At 41.3% G+C, this 23,466-nt stretch overlaps 1 protein-coding gene across 1 annotated transcript; it reads right to left on the bottom strand.

The window, feature by feature from the left end:
* Nucleotides 1-19,820: 19,820 nt before the first annotated feature.
* Nucleotides 19,821-23,257, bottom strand: LOC147442278 (pentatricopeptide repeat-containing protein At3g09040, mitochondrial-like). The gene has a single exon (XM_086528506.1). It carries the CDS (start codon nucleotides 23,050-23,052, stop codon nucleotides 20,695-20,697), a length of 2,358 nt encoding a protein of 785 aa, XP_086384632.1. The 5' UTR covers nucleotides 23,053-23,257; the 3' UTR covers nucleotides 19,821-20,694.
* Nucleotides 23,258-23,466: the final 209 nt, after the last annotated feature.

A 23,466-nucleotide genomic window follows, 5' to 3' on the forward strand; every position in this document is an offset into this window, starting at 1 on the left:
ACCACATGGCACAACATCGTACCAAACGTGGAACCCAAGGGCTTCCTATGCGCCAAGCCTGATGCCAATACCTACTCCACATGTAGTCTCTGGAGCACCTCCATCCACGGTGCCTGCTCACTTAGGTGACTTGGCAACATTTGCTCAAGCTATAGGTCGATCTATTGCCGAGAATATGCGTAATGTGCCTGATAGAGAGCCTAGAAGTAAGGGAGTACAAATAGCCAAGCTCACACAAAAATTTAGTGGAGACGGGGATGTGAGAAAGCATATCGAAGTGTTTGAACAAATATGCGATTCTCTAGGAGAACACAATGACCTACATAAGAGCAATGCTTTAAGCCTAACCTTAAGTGGAAAGGCTGGGGATTGGTATAGAACCCTAAGGTTGGAAGAAAAAAAGATTTACCCTACTCTTAGTAGACTGTTCTTAAAAGGAATACATACGAGAGGGAGTACTTTCGGGTGTAGCCTCTCAGCTCCAGAAATCCCAACGAGAAGAAGGAGAGTCGGTGAGAGACTTTATAAGTCGCTTGAAGCATTTGAATTCTCGTTGTAATCCAAATGAGCGCTTCAACAATAACCAATTGCTTGAAAGATTCATTAGGGGATTACGACATGAGGATATCTACAATGGCTAAGTCATTAGAGGTATCACGACTTGGGAAGCAGTCACCACCAATGCGATCCAATTGGAGGATAATTTAATGATTCAAGGATAAAGAGTGTCTGTTGAGTCTAATATATGCTGATGACCCTAAAGCCTATTGCTAAGGAGCCAAAGATATCTAAGATGACTTTAGCAGACCTCACCAAGGCTATTCAAGAGAGTCTTAGAGACAATCATGCTCCGCAGAACAATCATATGTATCCAAGAAGGGAGCAACAATGGTGCTCAATATGCTATGGACCGCATAGTACCAGTGAATGCCCTACTTTTAGAGTAAAATTCAATGGGAACTGCAATGCCTGTGGGAGGTATGGTCATCAAGCTAAGGATTGCATAGTATTTAAGCGTGCGATGGCCAATAGACCAACCTTAGCATGGACAAGCACACCTCGAGTGCCTGGATTGATGCTGGCCCCACCTCTTGAACAAACAGCACAACACATGGTCCCTAGGGCCCAAAATGTTTTTCAAACAACACCCTTACCGCCTCCAGTGCTAGGACCGCAACCACCACATCCGAGAATCACTTCTGTGAATCAAGTGGGTTGTGAGTCATCTATTGCTTGTTTGGAAGGCTGTGAGGAAGATATAGATCCTAATATTGCCTATGGGATGGATGTGCTTGAAGAAAGTCCAGAATACTACATGGAAGACTATTGGGGACAAGTCAAACGTGTATATCAAGTAGGTGCTCTTGCTGCAAGAGCCCAAAATATTAATTACATTGCTAAGAGACCACCTCTTCAATGCTATGAGTGTGGAGGTCCACATCGTGTAGCCGAGTGTCCTATTAGGCTACAAAAGAACGCCACACTAATGCAAACCAATCAAGCGAGCACGTCTACGATGCCGATACTCATGTGTAATCGATGTGGCATAGATCATTTGATTGCCCAATGTCCAAATAGTCCAAATGCACCGAAGATCACGCCATTAAACTTGATTGAAGTTACCAAGGAGCCATCACAAAGTGCACCTGTGGTACCAATAAACGTACTCACACGATTGATGCTCCAAAAAAAAATTATATTCTTGAGGAAAGAGGCATGGCATCAATTGCCCAATCTCAGAAAAAGAGGAAAACACGAAGGAAGAGATCGCAAAAAGCAGCGAAGTCAGACCCTAGTTCAAAGACCAACATAGGAACTGGTGACAACCCCGTATATATGAATGACGCTGAAGAGGATTCTGATTCAGGAGAAACCATGGAGACCAAAAGGACCACTAAGATAGAAACCAACAAGGAAGATCTTCATGAGCCACAATGGCAAGGATCCAAGAAGAAGATAGGAACTTATCCAAACCCTACAGAGGAGATTGAGCGAGTCAAGCAATTAAGGAGTTTGGTAGAAGATACCCAAAGGGATCTAGAACCATCACCTAGGTAGATCCAGATTACAGACACCGTGTTCCCTACGCAACAACAACCTCACCAAGACCATATACCCTTAGCCATACCTAGTGTCATCCAAGAAGAAAGTGACTTAAAGTCATGGGAAAGTGGGCATACTCACTTCTTGATGGAAAGAATGTTTACAGAGGGACTACTTGATCCTATCGAAGAAATGGAGATCCCATCTTCTCCACGTCAAGGGACTGAATTCCAAAAGGTGTCGTTAAACATTACCAAATTGATGGATTTCATGTCTTCAAAAGTTAGAACCACCATCATGTCCAAACTTATAACAACAAGGGTACACTCACACAAATCTCTAAATAGACTTGTCAATTAATTGGAAGACATGCAAGCTAGCTACTCTTAAGTCAATACACATATGAAGAACTCACTCCAACAATGCTATGGCACAAACTATGGGCATGCAAACGAATCAAAGGATAGCCTTGGATTTGATACCATGTGAAACCATGGACCACACTCTGCATGGAGATGCTATGGTGGGTGTTAAAATTAGATTATCTTGGACTCATAAACACGATCTTGAGACTAGTGTGTGGTCACAATTTGGCTCACAAATTCACAAGAATGGTATAGTTAATTAGAGAAAACTTTGAGAATTTGCATTGAGAATGAGGCCACTTATATAAGCCACATGCTTGGATGCTTTACATGTGGGATTTATGCCCCTTGCTCTCCTCCTTGAGGATTTTACCCTTTAGGCAATCACATTTGCTTCAACACTTCCTACAATGAAATCACTAGGAAAGTTCTTAGCATCTAACATTTTCTCTCAAGTTGCAGCTTAAGTGGGGGTTAGCGTACTCTTTGGGGCTGCTTGTCTATTTTGAAGCTCAAGATACTATGGTACACTCGTCATAGCCCACTTCTTTATCTTAGAGTCATTTGGCATACGAGGGCCCCATGCAAGAAAATAGGGAGTAGTTAACCTCTCTAGCGTTAGTTTCATTGGGGCTTGAGGAGTAGCAAGCACTTGCATAGAGCATGGGAATCGGGATGAGAGCCATAGGATTGTTAACTTCTTGAAGATCAGCTCACTCGATTCCATTCCCTCTAGGATGTTCATTGGGTAATGGTAGGGACAATAAGGGTAGAGGGAGAGAGAGTTATGGGATATGGGTGAGTGGGGGGTATAATTGCTTGGATGCCCCCACTCATCTTTGCCTAGGGTCCATATTTTTCTCATTGTACATGAGGTACTCTACTCCATGTATTGGATTTTTAAGGTGATTAATTAAATTTGACTAAAGTAGGATAGTCGTAGTTAACTAGGAGGTGTGCTCTATCGGTTGTGTGAGTGTGTGACGTGCACCTTCAATGCAAAACACATATGATTGCAATTGATCACAAAAAACAACACAATGTGAGTCCATTAGTATGCAATTGCAAGCACACAATGTCAATTCAAGCACTAAAGTATGCGAATCTTACATTCATACCTCCCAAAAGTTAGGAGGAGTAGTCAAAATTAGTGAAAACTTGATTTAATAGAGGGATTATGCACACAAAATTAATTTGAGATTAGTGTGAAATTAGTGTGAGAGCATGAAAATTAATTTAATTTGTGCTTAGAGTAGTGGAAATTTGGAGCTATCCCCAACCAAATTGGGGGCAAAATCATTCAAGTTTCTATGAAATTAGCAAATTCTACACGCCAAACTATGTATAAAATAAGAATGAGTGAAATTAGTGATTAATCCTTTCCAATCCCACTTTTGGCTCCTCTATTTTAGGCAATTTCTCTCCAACAACGAGCCCCAAAAAGGTTGTGTGGTTGCTATGGCGTAAGACACCATCCTAAAAGTTCTTAATCGTAGGAGCTTGTGACCTAGCTAGGGTGTCATCTTGCAAATGTGAGAGAGCTCCTTGGTTGAAGTGGGAATAACCTAATGGTGAGGAGAAGCTATTGGAAAAGTGCCATGGTAAGACACCCTCTTACTTTGTTTCAACCTCTACGCTCATTCTAGTTGGATTGTATGCAGGTCTTAATGAGTCAAAAATATCATGCATGCGAAAGATGAAAAGGACAAGTTTCATGTTGAAATCAAAGATATCAATGAGTAACTTGTTGCTATAGGTGAAGCCATTCCCGACCATTCACTTGTGCAGACTATCTTGGATGCATTACCAAATACATATCGGACTTTTGCATCTACTTTGAGGCAACATGCTATTGATCAAGATTTTGTTGTTGCACAAAGAAGTTGTAGCATGACAATGCTGCCACTTCCAATGTTTCTTTTTCAAGTAGCAAACCATCTATGACAAATGCCTTTCATAAGAGCAATGCATCTAGTAAGTATGTTGAATGAGAAAAGAAAAATTTGCATTGCAACTATTGCAGAGCTGATAATATATGATAAAGAGATGTCCAAAGCTAAAGGCTAAATAGGTATGTAAAAAGAGAGCAAACCTTCTTCAAATGCAGCCATTGCAAAATCAACAAATTGATGTAGAATGGACTTTTAGTATGTAGTGCCAGTATGACCCTTTTGTTTATGATGCATGCATTATTGAGGCTGTAGATTCACATGTGTGGTATTTTGACAATGGTGCTACAAAGAACATTACATCTCATCTTGACTTGTTCACATCTCTTGATGTTTTTTCAAATGGGAATGCTATTACTTTTGCCAGCAATGCCTCTTATCCAGTTCAAGGAGTTGAAAATATTGTACTTAAGTACAATTAATGACAGTTTCTTCATATTTTATGATATACTTTTTGTGCATGTGATCAATAAGTATCTGGTGTTTGTTTTGTCATTAGAAAGTCTTGGTCTTGTTGTAAAGTTTGTGGATGACAGATGCAGTATTTACGATCTTACTTCAGATGATATTGTTGTGGCATCGGGTTCCTTGTCTCATAGGCTCAATCCTTATGACAAGTGTGTGGAAAAGGATCCTAAAGCTGTTTCAAACGCTAAATTATGGCATACAAATTTTGGGCATTTGAATTATGCTAATTTGATGCATTTGCCAAAATTTGATATGGTTGCCTTATTGCCCACTTTGGAGGTACCAACCAAGCATATTATGAAGGCTACATTTTGGGGAAAATGCAAACTTCTTAGTTTCTGAAAGATAGTTTAGTGTGGGCTATTGACGAGCTGCACAACTTATTCACAATGATGTTTGTGGCATGATGCACATCCTCCTTTTAGTATTAATTTGTACTTCGTGACTTTCATTGATGATTACTCACAGCATACATGGCTATATTTGCATAAGGATGAGTCCCAAATGTTTGTGCTTCAAATAGTTTTTGTTGTTGATTGGGCTATGATGTGGGTGTCCTCCATTCTCATCGAGGGGGGGAGTATATGTTAAAAGAACTTGATGCATTTTTGGCATATTGTGGGATAAAACACCAATATACAATGCCTTATATACCTTAAAAAAATGGTATTGCTAAGAGAAAAAATAGGTTACTTATAAAAATGGCATGTTGTATGGTCAAAAGCCAACTTTACCACATGCTTTCTATTTAGAGGTTATCATGTCTGTTGCCGATATACTTAACAGGTGTCCCACCAAGTCTTTATTGTGTATCAATCCATATGAGGCATGTGCATGATAAGAAGCTACCTATTGGTTACTTGCATGTTTTTGATTGCTTAACTTATGCTCTAGTGATGCAACAACAACGCAAGAAAATGGATGATAAGGCTGTCAAATGCATCTTTGTCAGTTACAATGTTGAAAGCAAGGATTACAAGTTAAATTATCTGCAGTCAAACGTATCTTGACTTCTTAAAATGTTGTTTTTGTGGAAGATTCAACTCAACCCTTATTGTCATGTACTAAGAAAACAAGTGTAAGCTCACATGACATTTTTGTTACCTTATTGCCTCTTTGAGAAAAATATTTAGCTTACGCAGGTTTCAAGTAATGTCACATATTGTTAACCCTCACGGACACCCTATTACCTTCGACGGACGCGTTATTATTTATTTGATTGAGTCATGGACCAGGCTTGTCGGTCCAATAGGTGTGTAGGTGATCTCCAATGAGAGGCGCACCACTCATCTTATTTTTACAGTAGTTTTGCAACCACCGCCCATGTGTGAATGGAACTCTTATAAAAGGTCCATTTGACCTAAAAATCCTCATTCTGGGAGGTACATGCTAAGAAGTACTCTTGCTCTACCTCTATCTCCTTCTCCTTCGTGTGCTCACGGGTGTGTGTGTGTGTGTGTGTGTATGCTTGAGAGAGAGAGAGAGAGAGAGAGAGAGAGAGAGAGAGAGAGTAATCGAGCATTGTGACAACATCGGCGGTAGCGAGGCGATTGAGCACGGTATCGACGGTGGCTCCTTCTTCTTCGTAGCACATGATCCTTTACGACGGAAGCATCGAGCTGTGAGTGACACACCATTGTTCCTTTGAGCTTGCTAAGATTGTCTAGTTGTGTGCTTACAGCCATTTGTGGCTCACACACGGTGTTTTGGCAAGTTCCCAACCTTCGACACGTGCGGCAAAGCATACATTTTTTGCGCCGTTGTCGGGGACTGCCTTGCACTAAGCTTGCTACCTCATAAAGTCCTTCACTTCTATCATTTCTGGTTGTCTAAGATTGAGTGAGAAGGTTGATTGTTCTGTCCGTGTGTAGTTTGATGTGTTAGACAGTGTGTGTGCAGTGTTAATTAGTGTTGTTTAGCTATAGAAAACTTAGATAGAGCGGCCAAAGGTGCAATAGTGTGCGCGCTTGAGACAGGCTCTGTGCGTGAGCTTGACGCCACGCAGTTAAACATTATCCACAGAAAATTAAAAAAAAATTTAAAAAACAACAAAAGGAAAAAAGTACCAGTGAGCTGGTTGAGTGTGTGTGCCAGTACCAGTACCAGTGTACCAGTATACCAGCTTAGAAATCTGAGACCAAAGAGAAAATTTAAGAAAAAATACAAACAAAAGGAAAAATCTGTGTATGCCAGTACGAGTGAGCTGGCTAAGTAAGTCTTTGAGTGTGCAGTTTGTCGTGTTAGACAGTATACCAATACCAATACACCAGCTTGGGGAAAAACCTTTAAGTATACCAATACCAGTACATATCTAGTATACCAATGCAGGTCCAATATACCATTATACCAATATAGCAAGTCCAGTATAGGTCTGGCCAGTACAATACCAATACAGGTACCAGTAACAAAGAAAATATGAGAACAGTACCAGTACCAGTACCAGTACTACCAGTATAGTATAGTACAAGTATTAGTACAAAACTAAAATTTGAGACGTACCAGTAGTACCAGTACATGTATCGGTACGTAGTACACCATTACTAGTATACCAATGAGTTAATTGAGTAAGTCTGTGAGTGTGTGGTTTGCCGTGTTAGACAACGAGTGTCCAGTACCAATACCAGTACCAGTACACCAGCTCGGGAAAAAACCTTTAAGTACACTAGTACTAGTATGTGTCCAGTATACCAGTACCAGTCCAGTATACCAATATACTAGTATAGCAGGTCCAATATAATTCTGGCTAGTACTAGTATCTGCCAGTACCACTACCACTACAGGTACCCATATATACCAGTTCAGATACCAGTACAAGTACCACTACCAGTATAGCAATATCAATATAGGTTAGTACCAGTACCAGTACCAATACAACATTGAAATCTGAGACGTACCAGTAGTACCAGTATAGTATATTATAGTACCAATACTAGTACCAATACAACACTGAAATATGAGATCTAGTAGTACCAATACTAGTACTACCCGTAGTATCGATATATCAGTACCATTATAGTTGTACCAGTACTACCAGTACTATCAGTTTCAGTATCAATACAACACTGAAATCTAAGATCAGAGCAGTAATAGTACCAGTACCAGTATAGTTGTACCAGTATAGGTCCAGTACTAGTACCAGCTCGAAAGGAAAAGAAAATAAAAAAACAAAAGGAAAAAAGTACCAGTACCATTACAGCTCGGAAATCTGAGACCGAACAAAAAACAAAAAAACCAAAAAATTGAGGGTAAACTTGGGTTGCAAACACCTAAAAAACTAGGTGAGCGACCTTCACGGGCACTCACCAACACTTCTAGAGAGTTGAGGTCACATGCACCTATGCTCTAGTTGTGTGCTAGAGGACGAGTACATAGAGAGTGTCTCTATTTACGCGGGCACTCATTATTCCTCCACCTTAGGCTCTAGGCCCTCAACGGAAACCCAAGGTAGTACCACCTAGGACCCACATATTGCGTCTAGTGACTCTTCCTTTGATTACGACATCATGGAAGGTTATTTGATGCCTAATCCCCATAGTTCAAGCCAAGACATGCATGCCATGGGCCCATGGTCCAGGCCAAGCGTGCTTAATCGCTTGAAGGAGACTTTTAGTAGCGCCAATTGCTCCGAACATGGAGCTAACGATGTGAATGAAGGGGGTGGGGAAGTAAATTCACCATTCATGACCAAAGTAGACCCCATGCTCCATGCACGTGAATACTCCATTCACTGCACCCCGTGACTCTTCAGAGCTATTCCCCTCTGAGGTTATATTACCCGATGGTAGAAGCCTTGCTAAAGTGCAAGAGGTTGAGCGATATATCATTGTGGCTAGGGAAAAGGAAATCGAGAGCCTACGCAAGGCAAAGCAACAAAGAGAGCTTAAGGCAAAGGCCCCATGTCAACATCCATGCTAGTCGAGCAATCAAGCGCTCCTAGATTAGCAACCACTAAGGGTCAACCCATAGAGAGCCACATCACATCTAGTTCAAAGGACACCCCTAGCACCTCAATCCTAGATGGAGCGTTTTTAAATGAGAACTGGGAGTATGAACTACAAACGGAGACTTTAACCGACCTATAAACATGTCAAACCTATCACGTGGGTTGGTTACATGTCCTACAATCCACAATCGGTGCTACTAGCGTAGAGGACCAACAACAAAGAGTTTGTGATGTCATCCATAGGTTTATTGAGCTAGAGAGGCCAAACAAAGGAATCCACATACCTTCAACGGGTCTCATGAGATTCTTGGATACAAGGAAGGCTAAGCAACCAACCTTATCGCAAATGGAGACTCCCTCGGTAAGCCCAATGGATCCTCCATATGTTGTTTCTCCAAGGGTCTCAATACAATTTGAGCCCACAAGTGATAGCTTTACCTTTCCAAGTTTAGCCACCATGCCTACCCCAGTGATGGGCATGCCAAGAAACACGCCATGGACCTCATTTGTTAGTAAAGCACCACTACATGGTAGCCCAATTCCTGCAACAGTACCTACAAGTGTGTATCAATCATATGCACCTATAGGTCCTCGTACTCATATATCTCCTCCCCTCCCATTGTTTCAACAACTTATGCTCCACAACCACAACACCCAAGCTCTTATTTCAATGGGACCATTACCGGCTAGCATTAGCATGTCACATGCAACGTTTTGCTATGCCTAGGGCCACACATATGAACTTTGGGCCACCACATGGCACAACACCGTACCAAACTTGGAACCCAAGGGATTCCTATACGTCAAGCCCAACATCAACCCCCATTCCACATGCAGTCCCAAGAGCACGTGTCCCCACTATACCTGCTCACTTAGGTGACTTAGCAACCTTTGCTAAAGCTATTGGTCAATCCATTGCTAAAAATATGTGTAACACGCCGGATAGAGAGCCTAGAAGTAAGGCAGTGCAAATAGCCAAGCTCACACAAAAATTTAGTGGAGACGGGGATGTGAGAAAGCATATCGAATTATTTGAACAAATATGCAATTCCCGAGGAGAACATAATGACCTGCACAAGAGTAATTCTTTAAACCTGACCTTAAGTGGAAAGGCTGGGGATTAGTATCAAACCCTAAGGGTGGAAGAGAAAACGATTTACCCTACTCTTAGGAGACTGTCCTTGAAAGAGTACATACGAGAGGGAGTACGTAACATCTCAGCTCCAGAAAGCCCAAGGAGAGGAAGGAGAGTCAGTGAGAGACTTTATTAGTCGCTTAAAGCATTTGAATTCTTGTTGTAATCCAAATGAGCGCTTCAATAATAACCAATTTCTCAATAGATTCATTAGGGGACTACGATATGAGGATATCTACAATGGTCTAGTGATTAGAGGTATCACCACTTGGAAGCAATTACCACCAATGCGATCCGATTGGTGGATAATTTAATGATTCAAGGAGAAAGAGTGTCTATTGAGCCTAAATCTACTAGCTCGCAAGCATCGGGGCATGAGCTAATGACCATAAAGCCTATTGCTAAGGAGCCAAAGATATCTGAGATGACTTTAGCAGATCTCACCAAGGCCATTCAAGAAAGTCTTAGAGACAATAGTGCTTCGCAAAACAATCATTTGTATCCAAGAAGGGAGCAACAATGGTGCTCAGTTTTCTATGGTCTGCATAGTACCAGTGAATGCCCCACTTTTAAAGTAAATTTTTTAATGGAAATTGCAATGCATGTGGGAGGTATGGTCATCAAGCTAAGGATTGCATAGTATTTAAATGCGCGATGGCCAATAGACCAACCTTAGCATGGACGGACACACCTCAAGTGCCTGCATTGATGTCGGCCCCACCTCTTGAACAAACGTCACAACACATGGTCCCTAGGACCCAAAATGTTATTCAAACAACACCCTTACCACCTCCATTGCTAAGTCCGCAACCACCATATCCGAGAATCACTTTTGTGAATAAAGTGGATTATGAGACATCTATTGATGGTTTGGAAGACTGTGAGGAAGATATAGACCCTAATATTGCCTATGGGATTGATACTACATGGAGGACTATTGGGGACAAGTCCAACTTGTCTATCAAGTAGCTGCTCTTGTGGCAAGAGGCCAAAATAACAATTACGCTGCCAAGAGACCACCTCTTCAATGATATGAATGTGGAGGTCCACATCGTGTAGCCGAATGTCCTATTAGATTACAAAAGAATGCTACACTATGCAAACCAATCAAGCGAGCACATCTACAATGCCGATATTCATGTTTTATCGATGTGGATCATTTGATATCCCAATGTCCTAATAATCCAAATGCACCAAAGAAATCGCCATTGAATTTAATTGAGGGTACTGAGGAGAGAACACAAAGTATACATTTGGTACCATTAAATGTACTCACACGAGTGATGCTCCAAAACCAAAATTATATTCTTGAAGAAAGAGACACAACATCAATTGCCCAATCTCAAAAGAAGAAGAAAACACGGAGGAAGAGATCGCAAAAAGAAGCGAATTTAAACCCCAGTTCAAAGACCAATATAGGGATTGGTAACGACCCCGTATATATGAACGACGCTGAAGAGGATTCTGATTCAGGTGAAACCATGGAGACTAAAATGACCACTAGGGAAAAAACAAACAAGAAAGATGGTCATGAGCCACAATGGCCAGGACCCAAGAAGAAGATAGGAACTTACCCAAACCCTACAGAGGAGATCGAGCGAGTCCAGCAATTAAGGAGTTTAAAAGAAGAGACCCAAAGGGATCTAGAGTCTGCACCGGTGCCATTAAATATTGCCAAATTGATGTATTTCATGGCTTCAGAAGTTAAAACCACCATCATGTCCAAACTATATGGAGACCCTGAGCTATTCTGAGCTCTTCAAGCTTTCCTCAATGGAGAACTGAAAGTCCGGCTACCACAATTTGCACAGATGAATGGAGCTAGGGAGGTGCCAATAGAGGAGGAACACTTAGATCCACAATCCAACCTAGATGATAACTCTTTTGTTGAAATACCTATTAACAAGTTGGGACAATACTTTGAAGGCAAAGAATCCAATGCAACCCTATCAATCACTACTAAGGGTTAACTGTGAAGGGAATCCTTGATGGTGGCACTGGGATTAACATTGTAACTAAAAATTGTTGGGAAATTATGGGAAGACCTCACCTTGGGACTTCAAACATAGTGGTAAAGATGGCCAATGGGACTATTGGTAAACCTATTGGGATGCTAGAAGATCTCAAGATCAGGGTCTTTGGACACAAAATAAGGCATACCTTCATTGTTATGGATTTTTCCAAGCACACTATGTCATTTGAGATGATCTTAGGACATCCTTTCATGAGGAAAGAAAAAATGGTGCATGACTGGTCTAAAAACCATGTCTACTTGCAGTTCCAAGACTTTGCCATTCAAGTTGATCTTGTAACTGGTCGGGCACATCCTCTAGGAAATAGATTTATAATTGATCATAGATCTGACACCACAATTCACTAGCCCCATTGCAGTATTGTTACACGTGTAAAACGGGCACTGATGTGGGGGAAGGTTCTCCTTATATGGATGTTCTACCTGGGGCGACTGAGTGTGACAATGTGTATTGGGTCCACCTAGTAGAAACCATAGACACTTGAGAAAATAGGGTGATGACTTGGGTAACACCTGAGGGGGATGAAATTCCACAAGTTGTACCTTTAAATATGATGGGAACAATGCATATAGCTTCTGACAAGACTCGTTGAAATATAACAAGGAAAAGATACAAATGGGTCCCTAAAGCTTCTTTAGAGACCATTTTTTATGCTAAAAAACAGGAGCCTTGTAAGAGACGCCCCACTCGCTCCAAGAAATGTAAGAAAACATTGCGTTAGATTCTTGAGCCCAAGGCTACTATCAAGGAAATGAATGATCAAATCTGGGTGCCAAAACGTAAATTGTGTTTTTACCTATCACCACCTGATCCATGTGAGTAAACTCTTGTAACGATAAAGCCGATTGAAGATCGTGGGAAGGGAAAGGTCACAAAACTCTATACATCGGATCCGGAGCTAATATGGGTACCCAAGTGAGAAAGGCTTGTTTTGCTCAGCTCAAAAATAGCAAAAACAAATGAAGCTTCTTGCTCTTCATGTAGTTCATATACGAAAATAGAAGCTTCGACACAACCTCCACCTACCATTGTACATATACATACAAACAAAAAAGAATTTGCACCTCCCGCTGTAAGTTCACCACCTACAACAACGTTGCAAATAAAATCATGAGAGAGTACCTTAGATGAAACGCCTAGGGTGGTCAACAACTATTGGTCAAAGTCTTCACTTATAACAACTTGAAACAATTGTTTTCAAAATGTGACAACAATGTTCCAAAAGGTATGATCTACCAAAGGAGTAAGTTGATCATTGATATCCTTGACACCAGCAAGGAAAGTGTCCATATCATCTTCCTCATGCATAATCTTCGATTCCGGCTCTTTACGTAGCAAAGCAATTTTAGCCTCATTGCGGCTTGCATAAAGACCTGCTAGAAATCCCAAGCCTGTTTTGCAGATTTTACTAAACGAATGTGAGGAGTAATTGTGCGCTTCACAGACAATGCAATCAACGCATGAGCCTATGCATCCTTTACATCCCAATGAGCTTGTTTTGCCGTAGGCAAAACAACTCGAAATGAAGCAATCCTTGCAGCAAGACCTGCAACACCCTCAACATCGCCTACATCCTCAGAACCGGGACGTACATCAATGCCCTGTACAATATTCCAGACGCCCTTTGACACAAGAACATGTTGCATCGTGTAAGCCTACATAGGGTAATTGTCCCCATCCAATGTGTCCTCAGCAGCAAACATCTTGAGCACATCTGTGTTGTTGTCAGCCATAGTAAATGCCTGCACTTGATGTGAAAACTGTCCAAAATGAGGAGAAATTGAGTGAGACTAGCACATGCTATATAGCACAACCTTCAGTAGAGTGTATAGGATTTGTTATGAAGAAAATGGCACTGATAAAAATTCTGCACAAAATGACGAAATTGCCTGCGCAGACCTGCTTGTAGTGGAAACGGAGGCCGAAATGAGCTCGAATCAGAAATTTGAGCAGACTAAGCTCTACGAGCACTCTCAAAAATTTTGTCGACCTACGAACGCTCACCAAAGCTCACAGAAATCAAAGAAAGTGAGTAGGCATGTGCTGGAGCTGATGGCGACTAAGCTCAAGAGGATGGCACCTGCTCTAATACCAATTGTTGGAATTAGGATTGCAGAGAAATGTACGCAACTTAGAGAAGACGAAGAAAGCTCAAGGAACACAACTGAGAGTGTGTTACTTAGTGTGTAATGGAAAGATGGATAGCCCTAGAGTGATTGGCGTACATACAATGCACGGGGAAAAAAACCTCCTAAAGACGAAAAAAATGCCCCAGCGGTCCTAGTGTGTTCACACACATCACTACCACATGTTTATGGTAACATTGGTTGCATGTGAATGGGATTTGGTAGATACGCTACCATGTGAGAGGAATTTCTAGGAGTTAGAATGGTTGATACGTCTCTTAACCACGAATGATCCATACTTATTAGAGGATGTCTCTCCGATTGCACAAGCTTACCCTCTTGACCAAGATGACTATGGACGCTTAGTGACGTTATAGTGAACATTTGTGCCTCTAATGATGAGGAAGAGTTACATGATTACACGGATGGCACGTATGGTCTCACGGATGATGATGACTTTGTTTTTCTCGATGATGACGAGAATAGGGGTTTAGACCTAGGACTATCCGTTCATCTATTCAATATCCTATTCCCTTGACTCTCTAGGGGGTGCACATAATTAGGTTAGGGTTCCCAATGTTGTTTGATTGTGTTCAATAAATATTGATGCCTCTTCCCACTAATGTGCCTCCTAGAGGTATTCCTTGTGTTTTCTAGTGTGTATAGAATTGCATTGCAAAATTGCAATTTTGACCTTCATGGAATCTTTGTCTCGTTCCATTTTGGAATCAAGTGTGATCATCAACACAAACAGGTGTTTCTTGACCATTAGCATTGCCTCTTTTTTTTTACAGCATGCATGTTTGTCTGCTTTAAATATGATTGGCAGCACAATATTTAGCATATTTGCTTAGATTAAACATTAGATTCAATATAATTTTATTTCATAATCCCTTGCCTAGGTTTAAGAATCAAGCTGTCTGAGTAAGCTAGTTTGATCAAGATAGGCGTTAGAGATCTTCTTTTAATACCATGGGAAATGCCTTCCTAATTGTCAACGGTTGCTTTAGGTTCTCAATCCGATTTACGAAGCATTGTGTGCAATGTACTAGGGCTTTCTAGTGGGCTTAGTCTCTATTGACCTTTAGCTTAAGTATTATAAAGGGAGTTTACTAGTGTGATGAGCTTGGGGAGGGTAATAGTGTCATATCACCCCCCAAAGTTACAAAATTGAAATGTTGAAAACGAATAAACAAACTAATCAAAAGTGCCACAATGTAAAATCTTAAGCTGGAAGAGAAATCCTAGGTTGATTTGGTTACGTGACTCACATGTATTGCCTATGGTACTAGAGCCCTAGAGGTTCCCAGTGTGGGCGCTTTTCCTTGAAAAGCAAAAAGCCCAAGGCATACAAAATAAGCACACACACAAAATTGATCAAGGTGAAAAAACTTTGGGGGTCAAAGAAAAGGGAATAAGTCAAGCGATGATTTCATGAGCAATTCCCTTTATTATAGCTTAACTACAAGGCCATCTAGGTATAACCTCTAGTCAGCCCTCGGACATGAAATACTTTGCTCTCGCGATTAAACAGCTTAATTGACCAGACAGAATTGAGAAGCTTACCCATGGTATTCATAGTTGACCTCTAGTGCCTTTCGACCGTTGAATTAGCGACCAGGTCCATTTGATCTAAAAATCCTCGTTCTGGGAGGTGCATGCTAAGAAGTGCTCTTGCTCTACCTCTACCTCTATCTCCTTCTCCTTCGTGTGCTCACATGTGTGTGTGTGTGTGTGTGTGTGTGTGTGTGTGTGTGTTTGAATTTAAAATCCTATCATTCAGAATCATACAATGGAAGAGACTGGACAAGTGTCATAACAATATATTCCATAGAATACAATTGCCAACCATTTCATATAACATAGTATTTGGATAAGTATACATTATTTCCATATTTATAAAAAAAAGTTAAATTATGCTATCATGATAGACCATAACCAATGTAAGTCTGCTTGAGTCGATCTGGATCAACTGCTACATCTGTAATCCATGCAACAATCCCAAGGAAAGAGTCTCTTACCTGCCACCATCCACAAAAGCATTAAGTTAGTACTTTGCATGCTTAATGTGGGAAAGCAAGTGTCAACGACCCCTTCACCTTGTTATCGGCGTCAGGAATTGCTAAAAAACCAACAGCATGTATCAATGAATGTAATATTAACTTAAACCAATATGCTATTAGGTATCAAAGTTAATTTATTTATATATGTTTTTTAATCTATCACCAAATGTTGCCCCCATTTTTTATCAATCTAACACCAGCTATGCCATCTCATAGTTTTTTGTAAATTTCGGCAGCATTTTGTTTGTATTCTGGCTAGCTTTTCAAAAAGTCCCTTTTTCTGCCATCTCCTAAGAGATCCTCATAGGAGGATTACGGCAAAATGACCCAAACCGAATTGATAAAATATGATAAAATTATCTTCGTTCCTAGAGAATCATGTGGACAAAGAAGGATTATAAATTATACAATTGTCTTTCACAGACCAAACTCGTGATTTGCAAGCATCGAGTCCCATATCGAAAGCATCCTATAGTGGATGCACTTGTCATAAACATAATACAAAGAAAAAAACATCCTATGAAAGTGTATTACAGGATCTTCATAAAACCAAGATTTAAAAAATCAGTACATGCTATTGTCCTGCATATTTTTCAACATAGTGATACATGCCAAATGCTCATATTTGGTAGTATGAATTGTATTATATTAGTAAGCATACGAACATATGGTATATTACTTATGACAATTGATATTATATTAGTAACCCAAATCAGTATGAGGGATGCTAGAATACTATGTATATGTAAATTAAAATCTATAAGAAATCTATCAAAAATCGGACGAGTTTCGCTTGTAACTCGGACAACTTTTCAAAATAAAGTTGTCCTCCTCTCCGAGGAGCCTCACACGAGGATTTGTAAAAATTGATGAGACAACCATCTTGTAGAGATCTCCCATGTACAACGTAGAAACAAATATACTTGTATGTTGTTCACACATCTGAACTGTAAGAGACAACCAACAGAACTATTGGACTAGATTTTCTACCAAAAATTAAGTCCATGAACTCGTAAAGTGGAAGTATCTACTAGACACTAAAATTTAAATGTACACCCCCAAATTATTGTATCTTAACATCATAATTTAGGTGAATCCAAGAAATTCTCAAGCTGTAAGAGAATAACTCTTGACGATTCCCAAACCTTATTCTAATCCACATAGGGAGAAAAATGCAAGACTACAAAGCCCAGTAAGAGAAGTACAATCATTTTATCCCACACACAAATTTTTGTATTTAATGATTACCAGATTTTGTATCACAATAGGTGTCAAGACTCATCAAATCAGAAAAAAATGTGTGTGGGATACTTGTATTGGTTGTCGGCATTTTGAATTTTTGCTTATGGCAAATCTGTCTTGCCTTGTATGTCCAATATCTTGTGGCATTGTCGCTTTCTACTACAAATGGCTATTGTATCATGCTTACGTATGTGCATGTGCGTGTGTATGTGTGGATGTGTGTGTGTGTGTGTGTTCGATCCTAGGCCAAGTGAAGAAGCATCCTAAAAAATCAGCTTTCAAGGTTTCTAAATCTTTGTGTGTGTGTGTGTGTGTGTGTGTGTGATCCCCAAGAGGGTGAAGAGGTAGAATAAGGAAGCAGCCTCAAAGGGCTTTGAATCCCTTGTGTGTGTGTGTGTGTGTTCGATCTCCAAGAGGGTTTAATAAGCAACCTCCAAGTGCTTCGAATCCCTTGTGTGTGTGTGTGTGTGTGTGTGTGTGTGTGTGTTCAATCTCAAAGAGGGTGAAGGGCAGCGTAAAGGAGCAGCAAGTGCCAGGAAAGTGAGGGGGTAGCATAAATGAGCAGCAAGTGCCAAGAAGAGAGCAAGGGGAGCGTATGTGGAAGGTAGTAAGCATTCAATGTGCATGAGGTGGATGTGGAGCAAGAATTAAAGAACAACCGTGAGGTAGACTATTTAGTGAAGATGTTATGTACCTAGACGGAAGTAATTATGAGGTAAGCCCGCCCAAATACTAGATATTTTGGAATTTTTGAGTTACCTCACATATTAATTGTACGTCATTAAATGGCTTTGTAAAACCATTAAAACCTTATCATGAGTAGGAATATCTACTATGTATGTGCACATATCAGATCCAAATGTCATCAAGAAGTAAACAATATAATATTTACTAAGTTAGAGAGAGAGAGAGTGTGTGTGTGTGAGATCGAGCATTGCGGCGGCATCGGCGGCGGCGAGGTGGTTGAGCGCGGTATCGGCTGCGGCTCCTTCTTCTTCACAGCACAGGATCCTCCACGATGGAAGCATTGAGCGGTGAGTGACACACCATTGTTCCTTTGAGCTTGCTAGGATTGTCTAGTTGTGTGCTTGCAGCAATTCGTGGCTTGCGCACGATGTTTGGCAAGTTCCCAGTCCTCGACACATACGGCAAAGCACACACATATCAACATATTTGTGATGCAGATATAAATGATGTACTTAATGAGGACAAAATTGAAAATGAGAAAGTTAGAATGTTTGGTGCATACTTTGCATGATTAAAATTTAGATGCATCTTTGCTAGTCGGACTCGTTAGGATTCTCATCATGCTTCTTGTGCGGATTGTTATGCTTTGGCTGTGCCAAGTATACATTATGAAGATGAACCTCTTACATTCAATGAAGCAATGCATGGTTGTTTTGTAAGATGATTATGATGTTCTTTTGCATCTTCTTTTGGACGGGATATGCATTAGTCAAACATCAAAATTGTTTTTTGATTGATGAATTATTTGAGGAAGTGTATGTAATGCAGCCTCATGGTTTTGTCAAGAAGGGACAAGAATAGAATATGTTAAGATGTAATAAGGCATTGTATGGTTTAAGGCAATCTTCCTGTGCTTCATACAAAAAGATATATAGTCATTTCACATGGCTTTCTAAATAGTTCAACCGAGAGCACTTTTTGTTAAACGAACATATCATGTCTTTCTTATCATTGTTGTGTATATGGATGATTTATTGCCCACTAGTCCAAATGAGACATACATTGTTGAATTTAAAGCAAATCAAGACCATAGAAGGAAGCATGTATAGAGGAAGTGTTTTGCATAGACCATAGAGGGAAACATGTATAGAGGGAGCATTTTGTGCATCCTTGGATGAATGTCACGGATGTGCGCCACATGTATGTAATGTAGGGTGAGGACTTTGAATTTGTGCCTTTTTGTTAGTTTACTTCAGTTTTGATGCCTATCGCTAGGCCTTGCAAGCACTCTTTGTAGTGCAGGTACCCCTGTATTTCATAGCACATGTACCGACGGCTCTAGCTCTTCTCAAGTGGGATAAATAGTGGGTAGGTAGCAAAGATTCCTTTCCCCAAGCCTCCACCACAACACAACACAACTCGGCTTCTACTTTGCTAAGTTGTAAGTCATAAGTAATCAAAAGTTGTTGCACGGGGTATTCTTTGATACACTCAGCCTCCTGGCATTCTTCATGCAACGGTTTGGCCTTAACTTCGAGCTTTTAATGATTTTGCCATGACTAGGTTGATATGCCAGACTGTCCATAGATAGTAGGTCTGCTATGGTGGTGGGAGACTTCAACAGCAACACTAAGTCTTCTAGCCCCTCCACCATAGTACAAACATTTCTACAAAGTTTTGGCTTCGCCCAACAAATTAAACATACCACAAGCATTTTTAGCTCAATTCTTGACACATCTAGTTAATAGAAGCTCAAAACGCACATATCAAGCACAAACTTCATGGTCAAACTTCATAAGCAATTCAATAATACTTTCACATAGCACTACCTTGCTCTCTACAGGCCGACATGAGTTCTCATGCTCAAGAGTTCATGCAAATCATGATTGAGCAATAAGCAACCTACTATAGCCACCTCTAGTTTATGAGACTGAGTACAGACAACTTTCACACCTATGGTTGAGTGTGTGTGGCTCAAACATCTTATGGCTATTTGGGAGTTGGACAGTAGTCTAGCACTCTCATTTACACTAAGAGTCAGAGTGCATTGACAGTTATGAGGAACCAAGTCTTTCATACACAAAGCACATTGAGATGCATTATAACTATGTCAAGGAGAGACTCTCATATGTAGAGATAGCTTGGCTTATGCTTTGACACAGAAAAACCTTGCAAATCTTTTCACAAATACATTGCCTTGTGAGAGTCTCGAAGCTTTTCGCAAACCTTTGGGCTTGCTTCCCTTTGTGGACTGATCATATCCATAGAGCATGGCACTTCACCATACTCTACGTACCATCTCTCGTTCACCGAATCACTTTCCTGAGGGATTTGTTACCATGTATATGGTAGTGATGTGTGTGAACACACTTGGGACTGTCGAGGCACTTTTTTCTCTCACTAGTGGGAGGTTTTTCCTCCGGTGCTTTGAATATACATCCATCACTTTAGGGCTATCTTATCCTGTATTCACACACTTAAGAGTAATACATTCTCTATTGTGTATCTTAAGCTTCCTCTCCATCTCCAAGCTGTGTGCACATTCTTGCAACCCTATCTCCAACATCATCAAGTGTTGCTTTAAAATATTATCCCCCCCCTTGTGGACACTTGTCCGTCCCAAGCTGATTACATCACAACTTATGATCCCAAAGCTTCAGCAATGTCTGCTTCTTCTTGCAGGTCAGTGACTGCGTATAGATTATTTACAATCACATATGCTGCAGCATACTTTTCACGCAGCTGTACTGCACGGTCAAATGCCAACCGCCCAAGCTTCGCATTGGCCCACCTTCCACAAGCACTCAACAAAGACAACCAAAGAAGATGACAATTAGAAGAAGGCACCCTCTCAATCAAACTCACTGCATTGTCAACGAGCCCTGCACGGCAAAACAGATCAACCATGCAAGTATAGTGTTCTAGCGTTGATAAAATGCTACCAAAACTGCTCATAATTTGGAAGTACTTTTGCCCTTCTTCCACTAAACCAGCATGGCTACATGCATTGAGCAAGACAACAAACGTAACCTCATTAGGCTCTACAGAATCTCCTCTCATCTTATTGAACAAGTCGAATACACAGCTTGCCATACCGAGCTGAGCATGTCCAGCGATTAGTGCAGTCCACGCAACAGTATCCCTTATTGGAAGCTTATCAAACACATCTTGTGCTAGTTTAAGAGCACCGCATTTTGCATACATGTCCAGCAAAGCAATGCCTAACACACTGTGCTTGTCCAAAAGCCCTTGTTGGCCCATTTCAGCATGTATCTGTTTACCTTTTTCAATCACTCCGGCGCTGCCACAAGTTCTCACAATGCAAAGAAAATTAGACACATCTGAAGAGAGACCTTCCTCACGCATTCTTTCAAAGCATATTAAAACTTCGTCGTATAGACCATGCTGGGCATATCCTACCAGTAGTGCAGTCCAAGATGTAACATCCCGTGCTGGCAATTTGTTCAAGACATCTTTTGCTTTTGCAAGCAGACCACACTTGGCATACATATCCACTAATGCAGTACCCAATACAATGCTCTTCTCCAGCAAGCCCTGCCTACCCACCTCAGCGTGTATCTCCTTGCCCTTCTCGATAGCTCCAATGCTGCCACAAGCATTCAGAATGCACGAAAAGGTCACTGCGTTTGGAGAGAAGCCATCTTCCTTCATCCGGCTAAAACAGCTTAGAGCTTCCTCACCAAGCTGCTGCCGAGCGTATCCCGCAATTAGTGCTGTCCAAGAGGTTACATCCCATACTGGAAGCTCATCAAACACTAAATGTGCTTTCATGAGGTCACCACACTTGGCATACATGTCCACTAATGCAGTACCTAGCACAAGATCCTTCCCCACAAGCCCCTGTCTGCAAACCTCAGCATGTGCCTCTTTGCCAATTGCACTCGCTCCTAGATTCCCACAAGCTTTCAAGACAGAAACAAGTGTAACCACGTTTGGAGAAAACCTCTCCTCACACATTTTTCTATAGCAATTCAGAGCTTCCTCATTCTCCCCATGATGACAGTATCCGGATATTAAAACGTTCCACAAGGCTACATCTCTTGCCGAGAGGTCATCAAAAACCTTTCGCGCCTTTGCAAGTGCACCGCATTGAGCATACATATCCACCAATGCAGTCGCTAAGATTACATTCTTCTTAAGCCCTCCATGCTTTCTCACTTCATCGTGTATCTCTTCTCCAATCTTATCTGCTCTAATGCTGCCACAAGCTTTCAAAACACAAACATATGTTATTACAGTTGGCGAGAGCCCCTCATCACGCATACGTCCAAAACACTTTAGAACTTCATCATTCAGTCCATTCTGGGCATATCCAGCTATAAGCACGTTCCAAGAGACAACATCTCGTGATGAGAGCGCATCAAACACTTCTTGGGCCTTTCCAAGAACACCACACTTGGCATACATGTCCATGATTGAAGTGCATATCACAAGATTATTCTCCAACAACCCCTGCCTACTGGCCTCAATGTGTATCTGTTCACCTTTGTCAATTGCCCCCACGCTGCCACAAGCTTTCAGAAGGCAAACATAAGTGATTGCACTAGGCGTAAGGCCCTGCTCTTGCATACGCTCAAAACAATGGAGAGCCTCATGACCAAGGCCATGTTGGGTATATCCAGAAATAAGCACATTCCAAGAGGCGACATCTGGTGTTGAAAGCTCATCAAAAACTGCTGTTGCTTTTGCGAGTGCGCCACATTTGGCATACATACCAAGCAGTGCAGTTCCTATATAGATGTCCTGCTTAAGCAACCCTGCTTTGACACAATGTGCATGTACTTTGCAACCAAGGTGGAGATCCTTCTGTAAGCCACAAAGCTTTATAGAGTCAAAAAGAGCAGCAGAGTCTTGAGACTCTGTGATTGTGTCTGCTTTAAACTCACCAAGAGGTCTTTTCGAGTCAACCCAACCATCCATACAGTGTAAGCTCGTTGTATGTGTGTGCATATTGTCCTCTTTGTTTGTAGATTGCATAGCAGAAACTAACTGCAAAGCGGGCTGTGCTTAATAAATGGAAAGGTATAACCTCCCCATCCTGTTTTTTCGCCTTCCATGAAAGGTCTCTGCCATGGCACAACGCGCAGCTCATCCGGAAAAATTTTAACCTGCGGAAGCGCACGTCAGATAACCCGCGGCTACAAGCTGCCAGCGCATGGAATGCTTCCCGGGGGGGGGCGCCGCGGGGGGGGGGGGGGGGGGGGGGGATTTGGGGGCCTAGTCACTATATGGCACGGTTCTGGGTCAGAGGGGACCTAGGGCCCAAATTTGGGGGCGCGAGGCGGCTTTAATCTCCGCCGTCGGATCACAAAGTGAACTAGGGATGGGTGAACTGAGGGTGAACTAGAGGCAGATAAGCTAGGGGTGGGTGAACTAGGGTGTGATCATGTG

The sequence above is a fragment of the Adiantum capillus-veneris genome, chromosome 14, assembly GCF_014529385.1.
Source record: "Adiantum capillus-veneris isolate H3 chromosome 14, ASM1452938v2, whole genome shotgun sequence".
Lineage (NCBI taxonomy): Eukaryota > Viridiplantae > Streptophyta > Polypodiopsida > Polypodiales > Pteridaceae > Adiantum > Adiantum capillus-veneris.

Coding starts and splice junctions, on each gene's coding strand:
- LOC147442278 (XM_086528506.1), bottom strand. CDS start 23,052: ATGCAATCTACAAACAAAGAGGACAATATGCACACACATACAACGAGC.